This window comes from Capra hircus, chromosome 16 (assembly GCF_001704415.2).
Source record: "Capra hircus breed San Clemente chromosome 16, ASM170441v1, whole genome shotgun sequence".
Taxonomy (NCBI): domain Eukaryota; kingdom Metazoa; phylum Chordata; class Mammalia; order Artiodactyla; family Bovidae; genus Capra; species Capra hircus.
In genome coordinates, this window is record NC_030823.1 from 5,718,547 (window position 1) to 5,745,861 (window position 27,315).

At 38.5% G+C, this 27,315-nt stretch overlaps 1 protein-coding gene across 2 annotated transcripts in view; it reads left to right on the forward strand.

The window, feature by feature from the left end:
- The window catches only part of KCNT2 (potassium sodium-activated channel subfamily T member 2), a 439,686-nt gene that overhangs the window by 313,295 nt on the left and 99,076 nt on the right, over positions 1–27,315 (forward strand). For both annotated transcript variants that reach the window (XM_005690450.3, XM_013970060.2), the window contains exons 15-18: positions 4,034–4,183; positions 5,134–5,363; positions 18,182–18,395; positions 23,255–23,360. In XM_005690450.3, the coding sequence (XP_005690507.1) occupies positions 4,034–4,183; positions 5,134–5,363; positions 18,182–18,395; positions 23,255–23,360 (700 nt within the window). The remainder of the gene's footprint in view (positions 1–4,033; positions 4,184–5,133; positions 5,364–18,181; positions 18,396–23,254; positions 23,361–27,315) is intronic.

The window sequence follows — 27,315 nt, forward strand, 5'->3', positions numbered from 1 at the left end:
GAAAAATTGTATCAACAAAAACTTAAAATCCTTACTAGTTTTGGTTTTTTTGTTCACTTTTGTGAACATGCATTTCATTTTTAACATCTATTTCAGACACTTAAATGCACAAGAATATTATCATAAGCATCCATGAACCTAGCATTCGAAATGTTTTTTATTTCAAGTGTTTCTGAAGCCCGCATATATGATCTCTGATTTACCTGTCTTCTCCCTAGGATCTAGTTCACTAAACACCCTACCTAGAGCTACTTAATTCTCTGAACATTTTGTATTTGACATTTCCCCATGATGCTCACTAAGCATTAGTTCTTGCATTTTCACTTTTAGCTGTATGGAATTTATTTATTTATTCACTCATTCAGTCATTTAATTTTTGTGTTTCTGATGGCCATTCGATCCTTAAGGTGTTTATTCCTATTTTTCTTTTCCGTCAGCAAATACACCTAGGTCCACCTTCAGAATATGCCCAGAATCTCCCCTGATCCAAAGCCATCACCTTCTGGTTGGATCTTTGTGGTAAAGTCCTCACTGATCATTGCCACTGCTTCAGTCTATTCTCAGAACAACGACCAGAGGGATTTTCCGCAAAATATAAATCAGAATCTTTGCAAATTTTCCCAATAAAGCCCAACATGATCATAAGATTTTAGACATCCCTGTGTGACCCGTTTCCCTACTAGTTATTCCTCTGGCCTCATTTCCTCCTCCCCCTTGCTTTTCCTCAGCCACACCAGGCACCGCGCTGCCCTAGGGAAGCGCTTGATGTTGCTTCTGCCTTAAACAGTCTTCTCTGCTATGGTTATCTCTCTCACTCTTCTCAGGATTTTTCAGTTCAGTTCAGTTCAGTCGCTCAGTCGTGTCCGACTCTTTGCAACCCCATGAATCACAGCACGCCAGGCCTCCCTGTCCATCACCATCTCCCGGAGTTCACTCAGACTCACCTCCATCGAGTCAGTGATGCCATCCAGCCATCTCATCCTCTGTCGTCCCCTTCTCCTCCTGCTCCCAATCTCTCCCAGCATCAGAGTCTTTCCAATGAGTCAACTCTTTGCATGAGGTGGCCAAAGTACTGGAGTTTCAGCTTTAGCATCATTCCTTCCAAAGAAATCCCAGGGCTGATCTCCTTCAGAATGGACTGGTTGGATCTCCTTGCAGTCCAAGGGAGTCTCAAGAGTCTTCTCCAACACCACAGTTCAAACGCATCAATTCTTCGGTGCTCAGCCTTCTTCACAGTCCAACTCTCACATCCATACATGACCACAGGAAAAACCATAGCCTTGACTAGCCGGACCTCAGTCGGCAAAGTAATGTCTCTGCTTTTGAATATACTATCTAGGTTGATCATAACTTTTCTTCCAAGGAGTAAGTGTCTTTTAATTTCATGGCTGCAGTCACCATCTGCGGTGATTTTGGAGCCCAAAAAAATAAAGTCTGACACTGTTTCTACTGCTTCCCCATCTATTTTTTACTTAGATGTTATTCTCTCAGGGAGGTCTTCTTCGATTATGCATTTATTTTCCAACCCAGCCCTGAAAATTTCCCTCTCTTTTCTCTCTACCACTTACCACTTCCAACACATAATTTGCTTTACTGCCAGTTTTCCTCCACTAGAGGCTTCAAGAAAGAAAGCATTTCTGCCCTTTTGTCAACTGTCTTAGCCTTGAAATCTAGAACTTTTCTTGGCACATCCCAAGTGCTCAATAAATATTTCATGTAGGAATTAATAAGTGAGACCCAGACATACCCATCAGTAAAAGATGGAGTGGCTTAGTTCCAACATTTCTCAATTAACACGAAGTGAAAAGGAAAAAATTCTGTATATTTACAATTAGCTGAAATTAGAGACTCATTAAAAAAACGTTTGGTAAAAAGGTACCATTATGAAATAGCATGAAGACAAGCAAGTGATTTAAGGAAATTCATTACAATCATCCTTGGCCAAATCCCTCCTTTTCTGTTTCCTTCCAAGTTACCACATTGCATTTCCATTTCAGCAGCTGGAGTTAGATTTGTGATTCGCTTGAATAGCTCTTAGTGCCCTTATGCGACTATTATTTGACCCTATGCTGCCTTTCAGATGCCAAACAAACCCTGATGAATTCCTGGCCCCTTCTCTCGTGTTTTCAGCCCTTTAAATGGATTCTGTCTTTGCCAAGTGCTATCTTGCCAAGCAGCAGTATGGTACATATCAAAGATAGCTTTGTTTTTATTTGTCAAAGGAAAGGTGTTCTCCACCAAAAATAATCATTCTTAGGAAACAGTAGTTAGATGTAGCCATATGTATTCCATGGTCAAATGTGTTTTGTTTTATATTATCCTATTTCCAAAAATATATTAATATTATAGGAAAAAAGGGTAAAGGCTTTAAGAGTAATATTGTTCATATTGTTGACTAGGAATGTTGAAAGTGGCTCCAAAATTCAGCAATGAAGAAGACATACCAGCAAAATAATAATGTAAACTAACATTTACTGAATATTACTATGCTCCCCAAATCTGCTAAATGATTAATTTATACTGTTAAATTATTTATTTGTACTATCTCATTTAATTCAACCCAGTAACACTGATAATTTTTTTTTTTTATGGAAATAAAGTATCATAGAGAAGTTAAATAACTCACCCAAGATTGTAGAGTTAGGGTTCAGATCAGGCAGTCAGACTCCAAGGCCCAAGATCTTAAGTCTTAAGCTTCCCTGATAGCTTAGTTGGTAAAGAATCCGCCTGCAATGCAGGAGACCCCAGTTTGATTCCTGGGTCAGGAAGATCTGCTAGAGAAGGGATAGGCTACCCATTCCAGTATTCTTGGGCTTCCCTTGTGGCTCAGCAGTAAAGACTCCACCTGCAGTGCAGGAGACCTGGGTTTGATCCATGGGTTGGGAAAATCCCCCGGAGAAGGGAATGGCAACCCACTCCAGTATTCTGGCCTAGAGAATTCCACAGTCCATGGTGTCACAAAGAGTTGGACAAGACTGAGCGACTTTTACTTTCAAGAAGGGATGAAGTACAAATGAAACATACCTGGAAAATATACATTAAAAAAAAAAAACTTACATTTTGAAAATATTTATAAATGTTTATCTCCCAGTAACCCTTCAAATAAAACTCAGTTAAAAATATGATAGATATGACTTTAATCTGTGCAGAAGCTACAGAGATTATGGTGAAATATTTTTTATTTTTATAAATGTATACATTTATTCTAGAATGTATATTTCTTGTACTTAAAAGAGTTCATAAGCTTTACTCACCAAGTGGAATTTATTGTACAAAATGGGAAATCATTCATGTATCTTTACAATAAATTTTGCATAAGTTGAATTTTTGATACATTTCTAAAGCCACTGAGCAGGCTGTTCTGGAGGGGGGTGGGAAGAAACTACATTTTCTGTGATAAACTTATCTTCTTTTTAAAAAGTGCTTTTGAAAATCTCTCAGAGATTCTTTTATCACAAAACATATCTTTTGTTAACTTCTACACAATTGGGAGGATGCCATTGCTATGATTTGGACAGAAATAAAGAGTATTCTTTTAATGAAATCAAACTGATAAGTTGAGATATATATATTTATAATTTTAAATACAAAGCAAAGTCAAAAACATACAGGGGCCAAGCAGCTATTTTAAGTGGGATTTAGTGGGCTATATTATTGAGACTATAAGACAAGTATTATATACAGGCTGTGCATGACATGATATACATAAACGAAGTCTAAAATTCAGTTGCTACAGCTCACTGGTTCATGATCACAACAAATGCTTTTATTAATTGGGTTGTGAAATTCTTTTAAAGAATTTGCCATTTAGCAAGCATCTATATTCTGTAGTTTCGAAATTCTTGTAGGTGACTCTTTGTAAATATTTGGTGATCACATCATCACTTTGAACACCACACAGATACTTCCTTGAACCGTGCTTGTTCCTCCCTGAAGTTGGGAAACTCTGGAGCATGTAGGACAGCGACTGTGCTTTGAGCCACATTCACTGTTTGTCTCTGTGTGTGTGTATGTGTGTGTGCTTTTGTTGCAGAGAAGGCCAGCAGTCGCCAGAACAGTGGCAGAAGATGTATGGCAGGTGCTCTGGGAATGAAGTGTACCACATCGTTCTGGAAGAAAGCACATTTTTTGCTGAATATGAAGGAAAGAGCTTCACATATGCTTCTTTTCATGCACACAAAAAGTATGTTTCCATCTCAGAATGGAATTAAAATATTAATTTACATCCAGTTTCGCATAATGCAACCCATATTGGTGCTCATATTGAAGTATTTTTGAATTATTATCATAATTTTCGAGACATTTGAATTCTCACCTTTTGTATGGTCTCTACAAGTTAAGATTCTTGGGTATAAAGTATAATTTAGTAGGAATATTGACTGAAAGTGAAAGCATTATTCACTCAGTCATGTCCAACTCTTTGCAACCCCTTGGACTATAGCCCACCAGGCTCCTCTCTCCATGGACTTCTCCAGGCAAGAATTCTGGAGTGGGTTGCCATTCCCTTCTCCAGGGGATCTTCTTGATCCAGGGATCAAACCCAGGTCTCCTGTATTGCAGGCAGATTCTTTACTGTCTGAGGCACCAGGGAAGCCCAGTATTGACTTTAACATCTTTTCAATTATCTTTAAAAACATTTTAATGCTGTAGAAAATCACAAGAAAATGAATCTTTTATATAGATCTAAATTTTAAAGTGTTAATTAAAATACTGTTTTATTTTATGGCCAAATTAAGATATACATTTGATGGTAAGACCCAGTATAAACACAAAATTTACCAAAAAAAAAAAAAAAAGCCCTTACTAAATGATATTTGCTTTGATGTTTTCTTTTATCTTTTATTCCATTCTTTTTTATTAAAAAAAATATATATATATAGTCTTAAGTATCCAAATTGATTTCACAACACACTTAAGATATTGGGGTTTTTTTTGGTTTGTTTTCTTCTATAAAGACAAGAACTTTGAACTTACAAGATCTTTTCAGGCTTTAAAATCTTCCTATTTGTGGTTTAAATTTTCCTTTGCCTTTTAATAGTTTACTTATTTTCTTAACATACAAGCTTAAGAAAAAAACTAAGATCTTTGCTGAACTTTAAACTTAAACTCCTTTATTTTCTTTTTTAAATTAAGGTTTGGTGTCTGCTTGATTGGTATTAGGAGGGAGGATAATAAAAACATTTTGCTGAATCCAGGTCCTCGATATATTATGAATGCCACAGATACATGTTTTTATATTAATATTACCAAAGAAGAGAATTCAGCATTTAAAAACCATGACCATCAGAAAAAAAGCAATGTACCAAGGTCGTTTTATCATGGACCATCTAGATTGCCTGTACATAGCATAATTGCCAGCATGGGTAAGTATAAATAAATTTGAAAATATAATTAATTTCCTTCTTTAAAAAGAATAATAAGTATATTTGTTTTGCTCAAAATTCCAAGGTCAAATTTAAAATATACTTGTGGGTATTACAAACTTGGTGTAACTAAATAACTAAATATACAGAACAAAATTGCTAATTTGTTAAACTGGTAAGAAATTAAATAGTTCAAAACTTCAAACAATAGTTTCATATATCTGATTAGAATATAAACACCAGACACTTCTGTATTTCTTTGTAAGTTTTATATTCAGTTATCAATAATGGCTCTTTCAGATTCTCTCTCTGTTTCCGCAGACTCCACAATCTTTTATCTAATTCTTACTGAAGTTAGCTTCTGTGACACAGAAATTTTTTTAAAAAGATTCAGACAAATAAGAACTTCCATTAAATTTTGTCACCAAACCACATACAAACCTACATGCACTTAGTTTCTGTCACAAGGAAAATGTGTTCCTTCTTTTAGCTTATAATACTTTAATATAAATACCCTCACTTATGCAGCAAGCCATTCTCCATTTCCCTCTTAGGGACTTCACTTTTTTATTAATCCTCATTACTTGAATTCTTATTTTTTTTTAAATCACCAATTCATTCTTCCTCCCTGTTTCTCTCTCTCTGACTCTTTTCATGTCTCTCTACACACACACACACACACACACACACACACACACACACACACACACACACACTTCTGGACCTCATGCCTTCACATCTTCACAGATCGATTCCAAGTGTTGGCTTCAGTTGCTGGCTTGAAATCTTACCATTCCCTCATGTCTCTACCAGTTCAGTCTGAAATCTGCAACCAGTATGCCACTGAAACTGCTCTGGCAAGGCCACTGCTCCACTCTCCTCACTAAATCCAGCGGAATCGTCACAGAATGTGACAATATTGACCATGTTCCTAAAACGCTCTAGTGCTATTCCCTCTGCACCCTGCACATTCATTTTCCCAAAATTGTCATGTCTGCTCGTCAAGATTCAATTCTTTTCCATAAATTGATGATCCCCTTACCTAAATCATGACCTTAAATCTCTTTTCACAGCAACATATTCAACTGTCCACTGGCTATTTGGAAAAATCAAACAAGCATTGGAAAAACCAGTGTGGTATATTCAAATTAAGCTAATCTTTCTATATTCATTCAAAACAATTTCCTCCTTCATTGTTTTTTTGTTTGTTTGTTTTTTGCTAAAAAGTGTGATATCATCACCCTTTGATTTGTAATGACAGAATTCTCACGTTTCACTATTCTTCTCTTCTTATACTTTGTATTTCACTGAATTCCACTAAATTTGATCAAGTGGCCTCTACAGTCATTCGTTGCCATGTCCATGCTCAGTTCGGTTGGTCTGAGTCTCCATCGTCCTGTCCTTCCACTCCAGAATCCCCCCAGTCTCTTCTCGATGCCTCCAGCCTTGCTGCCCTGCACTCTTCTCCACCTTGCTACCAGAGTAACAATTTTTACATAATGTTATAATCACGCTCCTGCATTAATCTTTAATCTTTTCCAATTAGCTATTGGGAAAAAAGCCTAAATTTTATACTATAAAATGGTTTCCAATTGGATGAACAAAATCTCTCTCTTTTTTTTTTTTAAACTTGAAGCAGTCCTTGTGTTCCCAGGATAGTACCAGATTATATACATTGTCCTGGTGTCATTATGAATAGAAATCCACTTTGATTCTTAAGAATACCCTCGTTTAGAAGATAAATTACATGATCACTTTTAAGTATCTCTTAAAATAATTCCTTCTTATGCTTTTAGTCCCACACTTTACCATTCCTTCAGTTGCTGTCCTAAGTCCCAATCGTATTAAATTTCTTCTAGTCTTCACTAATAGCTTTTCATCATCCCTTCAGTTGCTCTCCTTAGCCCCAATCATATTAATTCATTTCAGTCCTTCCTAATGGTTTTTTACCAATGGGCCTTGATGCACTGTTTCCTCTGAGAGGATCTACTCCCCAGCCCCCAACTTTGCTTATGTAACTACTTCTAATCATTTCCATCTCAGTCTTAATATCACTCCCTCTGAGACATATTTCATGGCCCTGCTTGGACTTTGTTAGATAACTCAGATTGTCACTGATACAACATATTTTATCTTCTATAGACGTTTTACTTGTTGGTTTCACATGTCTAAGAATTACTTGTTGAGTACCTAGTCCATGCCAGGAACTCTCACAAGTATTTGGGATGGGAGGGTGGGACAAATGGACAGAGTAACATTGACATATATGCACTATGATATGTAAAATAGATAGCTAGTGTGAAGCTGCTGCAACACAAGGAGCTGAGCTCGGTGCTCTGTGGTGACCTAGATGGCTGGGGATGGGGAGGGAGTGTGACTCAGGAGGGACGGTCTATATGTATACATGTAGCTGATTCGCTTCTTTGTACAGCAGAAACTAACACACATGGTAAAGCAGTTATACTCCAAATTAAGAAGAAATAATTGTGATTAATTAGAGAACATATGAAAATTCCTTGCTTCCAGAGCTAACATTGTATCATGGGGAAGTCTGGCCATAAACAATACATATAAAAATAAGTAAAGTATTTAGTAGATTAGAAGGTGATAAGTAGTAAGATGAAAGTGAGAAGAAAACAGTTAGCAAAAAGCGTCTATGAATTCTAGGACAATTGAATTTTTAGGTGGCTTGTAGGCCTCAATGAAAAGGTGGCATTTGAGAAGATACTTGAAGAAAATAGGGGCATTATGCCTGTGAATATCTGAAGGAAAAGCATTCCTGGGAGAGATAATAACTGGTACAAGCGCCCTACAGGAGGGGTAGGAACCTGATTGATGTGCTCCAGGATCAATAAAGGGGCCCTCATGATGCAAACACAGTAATTTGATGGTAAGAGTGCAGGAGAGGTAGGGAGAGAGGTAAAAAGGGGCCAGATCATGCTGGGCTCTTTAAGTCAATGTAAGAGTTGTAGCTTCTACTCGGGGTGAAGTAGGAGTCATCACAGGGTTTTCAGCAAAGCAATGGCATGGTCTCACCTATGCTGAACTCCATCTTCACAGAATCACTGTGGCTGATGTTAACAACAGATGCTTAGGGTCAAGGATCCAATGTATTTTCTAGTGGAAGTGGTAGGAGAGAAAAAGTCATGGGTATACTTTGAGTAGGGTAGGGTGCCATTATTTTATTATTTTTTTATGATCAATCTATTTTTTTTAACTTTACAATATTGTATTGGTTTTGCCATACATCAGCATGAATCTGCCTCGGGTGTACCCGTGTTCCCCATCCTGAACCCCCCTCCCTCCTCCCTCCCCGTACCATCCCTCTGGGTCATCCCAGTGCACCAGCCCCGAGCACCCTGTATCATGCATCAAACCTGGACTGGCAATTTGTTTCACATATGATATTATACATGTTTCAGTGCCATTCTCCCAAATCATCCCACCCTTGCCCTCTCCCACAGAGTCCAAAAGACTGTTACCATCTTTCTAAATTCCATATATATGCATTAGTCTACTGTATTCTTTCTGGCTTACTTCACTCTGTATAATAGGCTCCAGTTTCATCCACCTCATTAGAACTGATTCAAATGTATTCTTGAATTAGAAGTGAGCTGTAATAGAGAAGTGGGAAGAACTCAAGGATTTGAGTATCAGTTCTGTTCATTTCAGTCGCTCCGTCGTGTTCAGTGGTCTGTGAACCCGTGGACTACAGCACGGCAGGCTTCCCTGTCATCACCAACTCCCAGAGCTTGCTCAAATTCATATCCATCGAATATGATGCCATCTCGTCCTCTGTCATCCCCTTCTTCTCCTGCCTTCAAACTTTCCCAGCATCAGGGTCTTTTCCAGTGAGTCAATTCTTCTCATCAGGTGGCCAAATATTGGAGTATCAGTTTTAGCATCAGTCCTTCCAGTGAATATTCAGGACTGATTTCCTGTAGGATGGACTGGTTGTATCTCCTTGCTATGCAAGGGATGCTCAAGAGTCTTCTCCAACACCACAGTTCAAAAGCATCAATTCTTAAGCATTCAGCTTTCCTTATGGTCCAGTTATCACATCCATACATGACTACTGGAAAAACCATAGCTTTGGCTAGATAGAACTTTATCAGCAAAGTAATGTCTCTGCTTTTTAATATGCTGTCTAGATTGGTCATAGTTTTTCTTCCAAGGAGGAAGCATCTTTTAATTTCATGGCTGCAGTCATCATCTGCCGTGATTTTGGAGCCCAAGAAAATAGTCTGTCACTGTTTCCACTGTCCTCCCATCTGGTTGCCATGAAGTGATGAAACTGGATGCCATGAACTTCATTTTTTGAATGTTGAGTTTTAATCCAGCCTTTTCACTCTCCTCTTTCACTTTCAGCAAGAGGCTCTTTAGTTGCTCTTCACTTTCTGCCATAAGCATGGTATCATCTACATATATGAGTTTATTGATATTTCTCCTAGCCATCCTGATGCCAGCTTGTGCCTCTTCCAGTCCAGCATTTCACACGATGTACTCTGCATATAAGTTAAATAACTAGGGTGACAGTATACCACCTTGACATACTCCTTTCCCGATTTGGAAACAATCTGTTGTTCCATGGCCGGTTCTAACTGTTGCTTCTAGACCTGCATACAGGTTTCTCAGGAGGCATGTAAGGTGGTCTGGCATTCCAATCTCTTTAAGAATTTTGCAGTTTATTGTGATCCACACAGTCAAAGGCTTTGGCAAAGTCAATAAAGCAGAAGTAGATGTTTTTCTGGAACTCTCTTGCTTTTTTGATGATCCAACAGATGTTGGCAATTTGATCTCTGGTTTCTCTATCTTTTCTAAATCCAGCTTGAACATCTGGAAGTTCATAGTTCATGTAATGCTGAAGCCTGGCTTGGAGAATTTTAAGCATTACTTTGCGAGTGTGTGAGATGAGAGCAATTATGTGGTCGTTTACATATTCTTTGGCATTGCCTTTCTTTGGGATTGAAATGAAAACTGATCTTTTCCAGTCCTGTGGCCACTGCTGAGTTTTCCAAATTTGTTGGCATATTGAGTGCAGCACTTTCACAGCATCATCTTTTAGGTTTTGAAAGAGCTCAACTGGAATTCCATCACCACTAACTTTGTTTCCTAAGGCCCACTTGTCTTCACATTCCAGGATTTCTGGTTCTAGATGAGTGATCACACCAGCATGGTTATCTGGGTCATGAAGATCTTTTTTGTTTAGTTCTTCTGTGTAGTCTTACCACCTCTTCTTAATATCTTCTGCTTCTGCTAGGCCCATACCATTTCTGTCCTTTATTGTGCCCATCTTTTTATGAAAAGTTCCCTTGTATCTCTTATTTTCTGAGTAAGGCTTTCTTATCTCTCCTTGCTATTCTTTGGAATTCTGCATTCAAATGGGTATATCTTTCCTTTTCTCCTTTGCCTTTCACCCCTCTTTTTTTCTCAGTTATTTGTAAGGCCTCCTCAGACAACCATTTTGCCTTTTTGCATTTTTTTTTCCTTGGGGTTGATCTTGATTACTGCCTCCAGAACAATGTCATGAACTTCCATCCATAGTTCATCAGGTACTCTATCTATCAAATCTAATCCCATGAATCTATTTCTCACTTTTACTCAATATAAGGAATTTGATTTAGGTCATACCTGAATGATCTAGTGGTTTTCCCAACTTTCTTAAATTTAAGTGTGAATTTGGCAATAAGGAGTTCATGATCTGAACCACAGTCAGCTCCTGGTCATATTTTTGCTGACTGTCAAGAGCTTCTCCATGTTTGGCTGCAAAGAATATAACCAATCTGATTTTGGTAATGACCATCTGGTGATATCCATGTGTAAAGTCTTCTCTTATGTTGTTGGAAGAGGGTGTTTGCTATGATCAGTGTGTTCTCTTGGCAAAACTCTATTAGCCTTTGCCCTGCTTCATTTTATATTCCAAGGCCAAATTTGCCTGTCAGTCCAAGTATCTCTTGACTTCCTAGTTTTGCATTTTAGTCCCCTATAATGAAAAGGACCATCTTTTTTGGGTGCTGGTTCTAGAAAGTCTTATAAGTCTTCATAGAACCATTCAATTTCAGCTTCTTTATCATTACTGGTCGGGGCATAGAGTTGGATTACTCTGATATTGAATGGTTTGCCTTGGAAATGAACAGAGATCATTCTGTTATATTTGAGATGGCATCCAAGTGCTTCGTTTTGGACTCTTTCATTGACTATGATGGCTACTCCATATCTCCTAAGGAATTCTTGCCCACAGTAGTAAATATAATGGTTATCTGAATTAAATCCACCCATTCCAGTCCATTTTAGTTCACTGATTCTTAAAATGTCAATGTTCACGCTTGCCATCTCCTGTTTGACCACTTCTAATTTCCCTTGATTCATGAACCTAACTTCCAGGTTCCCATGCAATATTTCTTTACAGCACGGGACTTGACTTCCATCACCAGTCATATCCACAACTGGACATTGTTTTCTCTTTAGCTCTGTATCTTCATTCTTTCTGGAGTTATTTCTCCACTCTTCTCCAGTAGCATTTTGGGCACCAACCTGGGGAGTTCATCTTTCAGTGTCATATCTTTTTGCCTTTTCATACTGTTCATGGGGTTCTCAAGGCAAGAATACTGAAGTGGTTTGCCATTCCCTTCTCCAGTGGACCACATTTTGTCAGAACTCTCCAACATGACCTGTCTATTTTGGGTGGCCCTACAAGGCACGGCTCATAGTTTCACTGAGTTTCATTGAGTTAGGTTTTTAGTGTAAGCAGCAGGAAAATGGGAATGGCCATCCATTTAGATGAGAAAGGTATGGAGGGAACCAGTGGAGATGTAGAATTCAGTTTGGAAGGTAGTGCATTTCAAATTTCTGTTAGATATTGAGAGAAAAATGTCAAATAAAAGATTCACTATAATAGTCTAGAGTTCAGGTCCTACTGTATAGCACAGGGAACTTCAATATCTTGTGATAAACCATAACGGAAAAGAATATAAAAAAGAATATCTGTATGTGTATAGGCTTCCCTGGTGGCTCAGTGGTGAAGAATCCACCTGCAATTGCCAGAGACCTGGGTTTGATTCCTGGGTCAGAAAGATCCCATGGAGGAGGAAATGGCAACCCACTCTAGTGTTCTTGCCAGGAAAATCCCATGGACAGAGGAGCCTGGTGGACTACAATCCATGGGGTCACAAAGAGTCAGACATGACTTAGTATGCGCAATATGTGTATAACTGAGTCACTTTGTTGTACAGCAGAAATTAATACAATATTGTAAATTGACTAAATTAATTTGGGAAAAAAAAACTGAAATGAGTCTAGAGTTCAGGAGAGAGGTGTATGCTGAAAAAATTAACTTAGGATTCCTGAGCTTATGTATTATGTTTAAAGTCATGAGACGGAACAAGATCCTTGAGAAAATGATTGTGGGCAGAAAAAGGAATGAAGACAAAGGACCAAATCCTGCAACGTGTCAATATTAAATATCAAGGGAATGAGAAGAAACCAGCAGAAGAAACAAATAAGGAGCTACTGAAAGGGAAACCAGCGGAGTGTCTTGTCCTGGAATCCAAATGAATCTAGTGTGTGGAGAAGGTGTAGTGATGAGCCATGTCTAATGACTGTAATGGTCAAATAACATGAGAATTGAAAACTGGCCACTGAATTTAGTAAAAAAGTGATTGCTCCTTATCTCAATAAGAGCTCTTTCAGTGAAGTGGTAAGTTGGGGAATGCCGGATCAGAGGGGTTTATGACAAAATGTCAGAAGACAACTTAGGGAAACTAGGTCTAGACAACTCTCATAAAATTTTGCTGCATGAGAATAATGGAAATGAACATAAACAAATGAGACCTGAAAGTGAAAGTCACTCAGTCATGTCCAACTCTGCAACCCCACGGACGATACAGTTCATGAAATTCTCCAGGCAAAAATACTGGGGTAGGTAGCCTTTCCCTTCTCCAGGGGATCTTCCCAACCCAAGGATCGAATCCAGGTCTGCCGCATTGCAGGCGGACCTAATTAAACTCAAAAACTTTTGCACAGCAAAGGAAACCATAAAGAAAATGAAAAGGCAACCCACAGAATGGGAGAAAATGTTTGTAAATGATGTGACCAACTAGAGATTAGTCTCCAAAATTTACAAACAGCTTATAAGGTCGAATGTTATCAAAACAAACAACCCAATCCAAAAATGGGTGGAAGACCTAAACAATACTCCAAAGAAGACCTACAGATGGCCAAAAGCCACATGAAAAGATGTTCAACATCACTAAATTTTAGAGAAATACAAATCAAAACTAAAATGATATATTACCTAACACCAATCAAAATGTCTATCATCAAAAAAAAAAAAATCCACAAACAATAAATGAGTGTAGAAAGAAGGGACCCATCCTACACTGTTGCTGCTGCTGCTGCTGCTAAGTTGCTTCAGTTGTGTCCGACTCTGTGCAACCCCATAGACGGCAGCCCGCCAGGCTGCTCCGTCCCTGGAATTCTCCAGGCAAGAACACTGGAGTGGGTTACCATTTCCTTCTCCAATGCATGAAAGTGAAAAGTGAAACTGAAGTCGCTCAGTCGTGTCCGACTCTTAGCGACCCCATGGACTGCAGCCCACCAGGCTCCTTCATCCATGGGATTTTCCAGGCAAGAGTACTGGAGTGGGGTGCCATTGCCTTCTCCGCCTACACTGTTAGTGGGAATGTAAATTGGTACAGCCACTATAGTAAACAGTATGGAGTTTTCTTAAGAAACTAAAACAAGATCCAGCAACCCCACTCCTGGGAGTATATCTGGAGAAAAACATAATTTGACAAGACACATGCACATTGATGTTACAGCACTATTTACCATAGCCAAGAAGTAGAAGCAACCTAAGTGGCCATGAATGGGAGAAGAGATAAAGATGTATATACATATATACAATGGAATATTACTCAACCATGAAAAGCAGTGAAATAATGCCATGTGCAGCAACATGGATGAACCTAAAGATTGTCATATTGAGTGAAGTCAGCCAGACCAAAGAGAAATATTGTACGGTATAGCTTATATGTGGAATCTAAAAAAAATATGATACAAATGACCTTGTTTAGAAAACAGAAACAGACTCACAGAGACTTAGAGAGCTAACAATAGTTACTGGGGAGAGGGCAGGGCTGGGGAAAGATAGGGAGTTTGGGATTGTACACATATGTACACACTGCCATATTTAAAATGGATAACCTACTGTTTGGTGCAGGGAACTCTGCTCCATACTATGTAATGGCCTAAACAGGAAAAGAATTCAAAAGGGCAATAACTGAATCACCTGCTATCCACTTGAAACTAACACAACATTGTTAGTCAACTGTATTCCAATATAAAAGAAAAAAGTTAAAGAAAGAAATAAGTAGAATATATAACAAAACATCATATTAAAAAGCAGAGACATTCCTTTGCCAACAAAGGTCCATCTAGTCAAGGCTATGGTTTTTCCAGTGTTCACGTATGGATGTGAGAGTTGGACTACAAAGAAAAGAACTGATGCTTTTGAACTGTGGTGTTGGAGAAGACTCTTGAGAGTCCCTTGGATGGCAAGGAGATCTAGCCAGTCCATCCTAAAGGAGATCAGTCCTGCATGTCCATTGGAAGGACTGATGCTGAAGCTGAAACTCCAATACTTTGGCCACCTGATGCGAAGAGCTGACTCATTTGAAAAGACCCTGATGCTGGGCAAGTTTGAGGGAGGGAGGAGACAGGGACAACAGAGGATGAGATGGTCGGATGGCATCACCGACTCAGTGGACATGAGTTTGGGTAAACTCCGGGAGTCGGTGGTGGACACGGAGGCCTGTAGTGCTGTGGTCCATGGGGTCACAAAGAGTCGGACACGACTTAGCAACTGAACTGACAACAAAACAGACTCACAGAGAAGAAACTGGTGGTTAGCAGTGGGGAGAGTGGCAAAACAGGTGACGGGAATTAAGAGGTACAGACTACCAGATACAAGGATAAATTTATAGCACAAGGAATATCGTCAATACTTTATAATAACTTATATGGGGCATAATCCATAAAAACATTGAATCACTGTGTTGTACACCTGAAGCTAATACAAGATTGTAAGTCAGGTTACAAAACAAAACTAGTTAAGTCAACACAGGGTTGATGTACAAGGGAAACAGTGAAAGACAGTGGGTAATGGACTCTGAAGATGAATGATACAGAGCTGGGATATCATAAGGGGTGGAGGGAAAATGCTCTGAAAGAAGCAGTGAGAACTTTGAGGGTATTTCCCCACTAGTAAAACACAGGCACTCTTTTGGTGTTGCAACCTTCAGAATTGCAAGGAGAGATATCAGAGAAGAGCCAGGTTTTGTTAGGGGAAGGAAAGGCTCAAAGAAGAAATTGTTTCTTTAATTGTAACTGCTTTTAAAACTGTGTCTTCCCTGCTAAATTTTGACTTTCTCATGATCACATCACCCTATACTCAGCTTGGTGCCAAATATCAGTGTGGGCAGAATTATCAGGAAGTCACCAAGTTTCCTGTGTTGAGCAGCAAGATGATAGGAGGTAGTTGGAAGTGATGTGGAGACAAACATAGTTGGAAGGGGGTGAAATTCAGAGACCATGGCTCCTTGGGAAGTAGGTGGGGATTTAACTCTCAAAACAAGAGTAGGGTTGAGTTTTACATAAATATGGGGGTATCTCTTTCCTTCCAAACAGAAATAAAAAGTGAAAAGTTTGTTGAAGCTTTCTTGTTTACTTGGTTGAAGATAGGGTTTTGAAGGATTTCTTCAATAGAAAGACAGCTTTCTTTCAAAAGATAAAAATAATCTTCCTTCAAAAGATTACTTTTCCCTCTGAATTATGCAGTGTGGTCCTTTGCAGAGGATAAATGTCATAAATGTGGATTTTAATTTATAATATTAGGATGCAGATCATATATGGTTTTATTTTGATGAATCAAATTTATAAAATTTAATGTTTAATCAGATCCACTCACCTGATTAATGGAAAAGTTAATCTCATTTTCTCTAGGATCCTCATGTCCCTCCCAAGATGGACTGAACTATAAATTAATCCTTATTTGTGGTGCTAAAAAGTTACTGGAGTGTACAGTTTCTGATGCCAGTCACTTTTACCTTTGCTCAGAAATGGTGGTCATCATATTGTTTTCTCAGGCACAGTCATTTTAAACACATTGTGTCATGCCCCTCAAAGGAGTCTTCCCCATTAAGAGCAGACACACCAGGCTCCCTCTAATCTAAGTGTCATGTACAGTATTTCCAGAGGTCCTAGCCTCTGAATCTTGAGTCCCACATTTAGTTCAATATTGAGAAATATCCAGATGGAGAACTCAGATGGTCTCCCTAGTCTTGGTTCTATCAACTCTCACATTCAGAAACACTGCCTATTTTAATCCCTTCCTCTATGTTGTTGTTGTTCAGTCATGTCTGATGTTTGCAACCCCGTGACTGCAGCACACCAGGCTTCCCTGTCCATCACCAACTCCCGGAGCTTGCTCAGACTGATGTCCATCGAGTCGGTGATGCCATCCACCCATCTTGTCCTCTGTCACCCCCTTCTCCTCCTGCTCTCAGTCTTTCCCAGCAGCAAGGTATTTCTCGGAGGTTTTTAGAATTCAGCTGCTGACTGCTTTGTCCATGATACAAAGAAAGAGATGTTAAAACCCCTGAGGTTTTTTTCTCCCTCTGAAATCTCAGGCTCTTGCAGTGAAGAAGGTTGTAAGATCAGACAGAAGTTTCAAGGAAGTGGAGAGCATTTTGATAGTTGCTTCAAAAAATAAAATGAAATGGAGACTCAGGGCTTTCTGAAGGTTGGCCAGCTGTCCATAAATACATAAATGAAGCCAGTGATTGTGAAATATGGTGGCAGTCATCCATTAGATTGATTTTTTTTTCTCCAGAAAGGGAGAGACAGTCACTTTCCATAAATTGATGTTTATACTAATTTTTAAACGTTACTTAAAAATCTCAGAGGAATTTGTGTCTTCCATTTACCATTCCTTGAGTATTTCAAGGAGTCAAAGCCTTAAGCTGTTTAAATTCTCTGTTCTTACTGCCTCAAGGCATTTCCATGACTTGTGTGCTCATGATTTTCTTTTTATATCAAAAAATCAAATGTAATGATTTCAGAGTATAGCATCTTATCACTGGGTGAAAAGTTCATCCTCTCCCTTGCTTCCTGTCCCCACTATACTACATCACATAACATAATTCTGTTTTATTTTCTGCATGGTATTTAGCATTATTGAGAATTAGTTTTTCCATTTCTCTGTCCATTTGATTATCTTAAAGACAAATCCATATGCATAGGAACATTGTCTGTCTCATTCCTTGAATATCTTGAGTGCCTAGAGTTGTGCTTACCACAGAGAAGGGCTTAATAAATATAAACATTAATTATTCTAATATTAAAAAGTAGTTATAAATCAGTAAAAGAAAGATAACTCAACAATATAAGGAGGAAAGATATAATGAGAAATCGATAAAAGTGAAATGGACCAAAAATTTTCATTAATCTAAAATAAATATAAATTTAAACAATTTTTAAAATTTAAATGTCTAAGTATTTCATGATTTCACAAATCTTGTTTCATATTGTAGACCTAGTTGCAGCAAATACACTTTTGCACAAATACAAAATTTTTTATCCCTGTGGGTAGAAATGCTCAACTAAAAAGAAGTAAATCACTTTTGAGATTAAAGGGTGAACAGTGCAAAGTGTATTTCCTGGTTATACTGACTGCATTTCATCTCACTTTAATCATTAAATGATTGCCAGTGCCATAGGCGGCAAACACTTTAATGGATTTTCACTTCTCATTGTTCCAGGTACTGTGGCCATAGACTTGCAAGACACGAGCTGCAGATCAGCAAGTGGCCCTACCCTGTCTCTTCCTACAGAAGGAAGTAAAGAAGTCAGAAGACCCAGCATTGCTCCCGTTTTAGAGGTTGCAGACACGTCATCAATTCAAACATGTGATCTTCTAAGTGATCAATCAGAAGATGAAACCACACCAGATGAAGAAATGTCCTCGAACTTGGAGTATGTTTGTAAGGTTTACTGGGACTTGTGCTTGCCGTGAAAAACTAATGTCCTTCGCTTCTGGACATCCCAGAATCAGTCCTACATACTTCTGTCAAAACACTCTTCTTATTAGCCAGTATCTCTCTTGATGATAAAGTATTCTAAACCCTTGAATTTCTGGCTTCAACAGCTATTTACAGCTTTAATTTTCTCTATGTTAGCCTTTACCCTTAAAGAAAAAAATATGTATCTCAGTATTTCCATGATAAATATATATCACATTTTACATTTTTTGCTTTAAGGATACAGTTTGTATTTTTCATTTTTATTAAAAATAAGTAATAATGCTTTTATTAAATTATAATGTGCTTTCTACCTTTAGTTTGTGTTTCTACTTCCATATTGAAGTTCAATCAATTTTTTAGTAACATGTAATGCAGCTTCTTCCATTAAGCTCTTATTTGTCTCAGCATTCAGCAATCTTTTTTATTGAATATGCATCAATAATGTTTTGAATGAATGAATAAATGAACTACAGTTCATTTAACTAAGATTCCATAATAAATAGTATCAATATTTAAGCTATTGATCACATTTTAGCCTATAGTAGAGTTTGTTTACTTGTCTTATCATGTATTATGTTGGTATTTCTTAAGGAAACCACAGTGTTTAACTGCCTTGACGGTGGAGTCCAAAGGAATTTGTATCCCTTGGCAGTTTCACTTTATACTGGTTGTGTACCAGTGGCTTTGTTTAAAATCATCTGATCTACAATGCTTTATCTGTAAAAAGGGTTCATTCGAAGATTAATTGAGATAATGGAGAAATGTACTTAGAACAATTGTTTGTCCAGAGTAAGCATTCAGTGAGTATCAATTACTATTAGGTGTATAGCACTGGTCCTAGTGGTAATGGTAACATCATTCAGGCACTTCTAATATTTTTCATATAATAGAAGTTCAGTCAATGTTGAACTGAACTAAAATATACTGAAATATAATTGGAATGTAGAAAACTCCTTCTATTAATTTCTCACATTTTCAAATATCCATTACAAGAAACTTAGACATATACACAGAAGGCAATTTCACTCTCCAAGAAATTAATGACACTCAAATAGATTTATGAAATATTTGCCAGGAAGAAGGAACAGTTTGACCACCAGTATATTTCTAGAAATGGTGCTGTGATAGAAATTCTTTCTTTACACACACTTCAGAAAAATTGAGAGGTTAAATATTTTTTATTTCTAGAAAAATGGAAAAGACATTGAAGTAATAGAGGAGACTGTCAACTTCTAAATTTACAAAATATTCTCCATTTTACTGTCTTAGCTAATGATGTATGAAAAATAGTTCTAACTAGGTTTGAAATTTCTTGGTTTGAAAGATAAATTTTCTTCATCAAAAAAGAGTTTTCATATTGGATAAAAGAACTTTACCTCCACTAAATTTTCTTTTGTCTCTTCAGTTCAGTTCAGTCGCTCAGTCGTGTCCGACTCTTTGTGACCCCATGAATCACAGCACGCCAAGCCTCCCTGTCCATCACCAACTCCCGGAGTTCACTCAAATTCATGTCCATTGAGTTGGTGATGCCATCCAGGCATCTCATCCTCTGTCGTCCCCTTCTCCTCCTGCCCCCAATCCCTCCCAGCATCAGAGTCTTTTCCAATGAGTCAGCTCTTCACATGAGGTGGCCAAAGTATTAGAGTTTCACCTTTAGCATCGGTCCTTCCAGTGAACACCCAGGACTGATCTCCTTCAGAATGGACTGCTTGGATCTCCTTGCAGTCCAAGGGACTCTCAAGAGTCTTCTCCAACACCACCGTTCAAAAGCATCAATTCTTCGGTGCTCAGCTTTCTTCACATTTCTACTCTCACATCCATAGATGACCACTGGAAAAACCATAGTCTTGACTAGATGGACTTTTGTTGGCAAAGTAATGTCTCTGTTTTGTCTTTTTCTATTATTATTATTATTTTTGGTACTTTTTTTTAAATTTATTTTGCTTTACAATACTGTATTGGTTTTGTCATACATTGACATGAATCAGCCACGGGTGTACATGCCTTCCAAGGAATAAGCATCTTTTAATTTCACGGTTGCAATCACCATCTGCAGTGATTTTGTAGGGAAGTGGGGGGGGGTTCAGGATTGGGAACACATGTACACCTGAGGCGGATTCATGTTAATGTATGACAAAATCAATACAGTATTGTAAAGTAAAATAAATAAATAAAATAAAGTCTGACACTGTTTCCACTGTTTCCCCATCTGTTTCCCATGAAGTGATGGGATCAGATGCCATGATCTTCATTTTCTGAATGTTGAATTTTAAGCCAACTTTTTCACTCTGTACTTTCACTTTCATCAAGAGGCTCCTTAGTTCTTCTTTGCTTTCTGCCATAAGGGTGGTGTCATCTGTGTATCTGAGGTTATTGATATTTCTCTTGGCAATCTTGATTCCAGCTTGTGCTTCTTCCAGCCCAGCGTTTCTCATGATGTACTCTGCATATAAGTTAAATAAGCAGGGTGACAATATACAGCCTTGACATACTCCTTTTCCTATTTCAAACCAATCTGTTGTTCCATGTCTAGTTCTAACTGTTGCTTCCTGACATGCATATAGGTTTTTCAAGAGACAGGTCAGGTGGTCTGGTATTCCCATCTCTTTCAGAATTTTCCACAGTTTATTGTGATCCACATAGTCAAAGGCTTTGGCATAGTCAATAAAGCAGATATAGATGTTTTCCTGGAACTCTTTTGCTTTTTCCATGATCCAGCTGGTATTGGCAATTTGATCTCTGGTTCCTCTGCCTTTTCTAAAGCCGGCTTGAATATCTGGAAGTTCACGGTTCATCTATTGTTGAAGCCTGACTTGAAGAATTTTGAGCATTACTTTACTAGCATGTGAGATGAGTGCAATTGTGCAGTAGTTTGAGCATTCTTTGGCATTGCCTTTCGTTGGGATTCGAATGAAAACTGACCTTTTCCAGTCCTGTGACCACTGCTGAGTTTTCCAAATTTGCTGGCATATTGAGTGTAGCACTTTCGCAGCATCATCTTTCAGTAACTGAAATCGCTCAACTGGAATTCCATCACCTGCACTAGCTTTGTTCGTAGTGATGCTTTCTAAGGCCCACTTGACTTCACATTCTAGGATGTCTGGCTCTAGGTGAGTGATCACACCATCGTGATTATCTTGGTCTTGAAGATCTTTTTTGTACAGTTCTGTGTGTTCTTGTCACCTGTTCTTAATGTCTTCTGCTTCTGTTAGATCCATACCATTTCTGTCCTTTATCGAGCCCATCTTTGCATGAAATGTTCCCTTGGTATCTCTAATTTTTTTGAAGAGATCTCTAGTCTTTCCCACTCTGTTGTTTTCCTCTATTTCTTTGCATTGATTGCTAAAGAAGGCTCTCTTATCTCTCCTTGCTATTCTTTAGAACCCTGCATTCAGGTGATTATATCTTTCCTTTTCTCCTTTGTTTTTCACTTTTCTTCTTTTCACAGCTATTTGTAAGGCCTCTCAGACAGCCATTTTGCTTTTTAGCATTTCTTTTCCATGGGGATGGTCTTGATCACTGTCTCCTGTACAACGTCACAAACCTCTGTCCATAGTTCATCAGGCACTCTATCTATCAGATCTAGTCCCTAAATCTATTTTTCATTTCCACTGTATAATCATAAGTGATTCGATTAGGTTATACCTGAATGGTCTAGTGGTTTTCCCTACTTTCTTCAATCTAAGTCTGAATTTGGCAATAAGGAGTTCATGATCTGAGCCATAGTCAGCTCCTGGTCTTGTTTTTGCTGAGTGTATAGAGCTTCTCCATCTTTGGCTGCAAAGAATATAATCAGTCTGATTTCAGTGTTGACCATCTGGTGATGTCCATGAATTTTGTCTCTTAATTTTCATTTATGCTGTTACTTTGATAGCTTCACTTTGAAAATTTTATAGCCATAATGTGCAGGTGACTATCATGTAAAGTTTATAAACAAACCAAGTATTTTTTATAATATTTAAACATTATTTCACAAATAACTCTGGTTTTGGTGTGGGTCTTATGGAATAGTTCATTCAACCATTTACTCTTTTTTTCTAAAAGAAAAATATATTCATGACTTATGAAGATTGATAGAGTAAATCATAATAATGAATTTTCCTTTAAACCCACTCCAGCACTCTTGCCTGGAAAATCCCATGGATGGAGGAGCCTGGTGGGCCGCAGTCCATGGGGTCGCTAAGAGTCGGACACGACTGAGCGGCTTCACTTTTCACTTGCATGCATTGGAGAAGGAAATGGCAACCCACTCCAGTGTTCTTGCCTGGAGAATCCCGGGGACAGAAGAGCCTAGTGGGCTGCCGTCTATGGGGTTGCACAGAGTCGGACACGGCTGAAGCTGCTTGGCAGCAGCAGCAGCATGTTTTATAAAATTAACATTGCTATTTTCTAAAATCTATATAAATCTTTTAAACTAAAGATTGGAAAGGACCAGTTAGTAAATATTTTAGATTTTATGGTCTTTGCTTCAACTATTCAACTCTGTTTCTGAAGAGATTTGTGGCCCTATTCTGACAGAATTTCAGTTGTGGACACTGAAATGTAAATTTCATTTAATTTTCACATGAGATGAAATAGCTCTCCTCTTCTGACTTTTTCCAGCCATTTAAACATATGAAAACTAGTTCGCAAAATCATGTGATGAGCCAGCTTTTTCCATGGCCCTTGTTCCAAATTATTTATCAGAATATAATTGCAGCACAAAACGTTAATGCATCTAACTTTATCAAAGTGATGAATGTGACTACAACTGATTTGTCAGACTTTGCCTGCATTATTAAAGGTAATTAGGTATTTCATATTGTTTTACAGATATGCTAAAGGCTACCCACCTTACTCTCCATACATAGGAAGTTCACCCACTTTTTGTCATCTCCTTCATGAAAAAGTACCATTTTGCTGCTTAAGACTAGACAAGGTAAGCACTTCAGACTGTTATTTTCTGTAAAAATAAAATGATGGCATCATGTAGTTGCATGCATTTAAGTAATTTTGTACAATTTCTTGACTGAAATATGTTTATAGAGTATTATATTTCAAATGTCAATGTAATACATAAGGTGGTGAATTTTACTTTTTTTAGCTGCACTAATGATTACCCCTGGAGAAGGCAATGGGACCCCACTCCAGTACTCTTGCCTGGAAAATCCCATGGACGGAGGAGCCTGGTAGGCTGCAGTCCATGGGGTCACTAAGAGTTGGACACAACTGAGCGACTTCACTTTCACTTTTCACTTTCATGCATTGGAGAAGGAAATGGCAACCCACTCCAGTGTTCTTGCCTGGAGAATCCCAGGGATGGGGCAGCCTGGCGGGCTGCTGTCTATGGGGTCGCACAGAGTCGGACATGACTAAAATGACTTAGCAGCAGCAGCAATGATTACCCCAGTGCTCTACCCTCCACTGATGTACTTGAGGAGTTGATCAGTCATGTTTTTAAAAGGAAAACAAAGGTGTCAGGGCCACAAACCAGAGTCCTCCCCAGATCACTTTGGCCAAATATGCTCTATGTATTTTACTAGGCATTTTTGCCTCAAATCTCAAAGTGGAATTGCTTGATGTGATGCAAGTTAGGTAGTCTATGTATTGTTCACAAAGATTCATTATCTATTAGACTGGAAGTATCTTGTTTAATGACTCCTTCTCTGAAGATTTTATACTGTTTTTGGTTCCTGGCTGGATGTTCAGGAGAAATCATCCAAAACAGAAACATTGTAAGAAAGTGGGCATTTTTATCTCTTTCACAGCATGGCCATTGGACACGACCTGTGTAAAAATTTATTTTCCTAAAGAATAAGAAAGCACATAAAAAGGACACTGTGCAACTCTCCACCTCCCAGAAATTAAAACGTGCCACTAATTCTAACCAGGAATTTCTTCTTTTATTCTAAATTTTGGAGTTACCTGTTCTGAAAATCCCAGCTCTATGCTTACAGGTTTTACAATTTGGAGAGATAACTTTATCATTAAATTTCAATTTCCATCTCTCTGTGTGTGTTTAGTCATTCAGTGCTCCCTTGATGGCTCACATGGTAGCAAATCTTCCTGCAATGCAGGAGACCCGGGTTCAATCCCTGGGTTGGGAAGATCCCCAGAGGAGGGTATGGCAACCCACTTCAATATTCTTGCTTGGAGAATCCCATGGACACAGGAGTCTGGCTGGCTGCAGATCGTGGGGTCATAAAGAATCAGACACGACTGAGTGACTTACCACAAGCAGGGAGCCCAGCAGAGCTCAGTCAGTAGATCATCATACTTTTAATCTGAGGGTCCAGGGTTCAAGTCACTGTTTGGGCAAGGTTGACCTTTTGGGCTTCCCTGGCTCTCATTCTGTAAAGGATTCACCTGTAATACAGGAGAGGTGGGTTCAATCCTTGGGTCGAGAAGATCCCCTGGAGAAGGAAACCAACTCCAGTCTTCTTGCCTAGAGAATTCCATGGACAGAGGAGCCTGGCAGGCTACAGTCCATTGAGTCCTAAGAGTTGAACATGACTTAGTGACTAAACTACCAAGCAGGGAACCTGATGCAAGAAAAAGCTAGGCTTTTAGAGGTGAGTCTCGCTGAAGGAGAAATGGAGACTTTCAAAGCCAAAAGATGATAATCTGTCTCTAAGAAGGAGAAGTTTCCGGTTGTTGTTGATTAGTCTATGACCTCTTAGATTATCCATTCTTTAGGTGGCATCAGTCTGGTTGGTGCCATTTCTTAGAAGGAATGGAGTACCATAATAGTCAACAAAAGAATCCAAAATGTAGTACTTGGATGCAATCTCAAAAATGACAGAATAATCTCTGTTCATTTCCAAGGCAAACTATTCAATATCACAGTAATCTATGCCCCAACCAGTAATGCTGAAGAAGCTGAAGTTGAATTGTTCTATGAAGACTTACAAGAACTTCTAGAACTAACACCCATAAAAGATGTCCTTTTCATCATAGGGAACTGGAATGAAAAAGTAAGAAGTCAAGAAATACCTGGAGTAACAGGCAAATTTGGCCTTGAGTACAGAATGAACCAGGGCAAAGACTAATAGAGTTTTGCCAAGAGAATGCACTGGTCATAGCAAACACCCTCTTCCATCAACACAAGAGAAGACTCTACACATGGACATCACCAGATGGTCAATATTGAAATCAAATTTATTATATTCTTTACAGCCAAAGATGAAGACGCTCTATACATTGAACAAAAACAAGACCAGGAGCTGACTGTGGCTCAGATCATGAACTCATTATTGCCAAATTCAGACTTAAATTGAAGAAAGTAGGGAAAACCACTAGACTATTCAGGTATGACCTAAATCAAGTTCTTTGCAATTATACAGTAGAAGAGAGAGATAGATTCAAGGGATTAAATCTAATAGACAGACTGCTTGAAGAACTATGGATGGAGGTTTGTGACATTGTGCAGGAGGCAGTAATCAAGAACATCCTTAAGAAAAAGAATTGGAAAAAGGCAAGATAGTTATCTGAGGAGGCCTTACAAATAGAAAAGAGAAGAGAAAGGCAAAGGAGAAAAGGAAGATATACCCATTTGAAATCAGAGTTCCAAAGAATAGAAAGGAGAGATAAGAAAGCCTTCCTCAGTGATCAATGCAAAGAAATAGAGGAAAACAACAGAATGGGAAAGACTAGAGATCACTTCAAGAAAATTAGAGATGCCAAGGGAATATTTCATGCAAAGATGGGCTCAATAAAGGACAGAAATGGTACGGACCTAACAGAAACAGAAGATATTAAGAAAAGATGGCAAGAACTCACAGAAGAACTTTACAAAAAAGATCTTCACGATCCAGATAATCATGATGGCATGATGGCTCACCTAGAGTCAGACATCTGGAATGCGAAGTCAAGTGGGCCTTAGAAAGCATCACTATGAACAAAGCTAGTGGAGGTGATGGAATTCCAGTTGAGCAATTTCAAATCCTGAAAGATGATGCTATGAAAGTGCTGCACTCAACATGCCAACAAATGCAGAAAACTCAGCAGGGCCACAGGACTGGAAAAGGTCAGTTTTCATTCAAATCCCAAAGAAGGGCAGTGCTAAAGAATGCTCAAATGACCGCACATTTGCACTCATCTCACATGCTAGCAAAGTAATGCTCAAAATTCTCCAAGCCAGGCTTCAATAGCACTTAATCCATGAACTTCCAGATGTTCAAGGGGATTTACAAAAGGCAGACGAACCAGAGATCAAATTGCCAACATCCACTGGATCATCGATAAAGCAAAAGAGTTCCAGAAAAATATCTACTTCTGCTTTATTGACTATGCCAAAGCCTTTGACTGTGTGGATCACAACAAACTGTGGAAAATTCTGAAAGAGATGGGAATACCAGACCACCTGACCTGCCTCTTGAGAAATCTGTATGCAGAACCGGAAGCAACAGTTAGAACTGGACATGAAACAACAGACTGGTTCCAAATAGGAAGGCTGTATATTGTCACCCTGCTTATTTAACTTATATGCAGAGTACATCATAAGAAATGCTGGGCTGGTTGAAAAACAAGCTGGCATCAAGATGGCCAGGAGAAATATTAATAACCTCAGATATGCAGATGACACCACCCTTATGACAGACAGTAAGGAAGAACTAAAGAGCTTCTTGATGAAAATGAAAGAGGAGAGTGAAAATCTGGCTTAAAGCTCAAAATTCAGAAAACTAAGATCATGGCATCTGGTCCCATCACTTCACGGAAGATAGATGGGAAAACAGTGGAAACAGTGGCAGATTTTATTTTGGGAGCCTCTGAAATCACTGCAGATGGTGACTGCAGCCATGAAATTAAAAGACTCTTGCTCCATGTAAGAAATGTTATGACCAACCTAGACAGCATATTAAAAAGCAGAGACATTACTTTGCCAACAAAGGTCC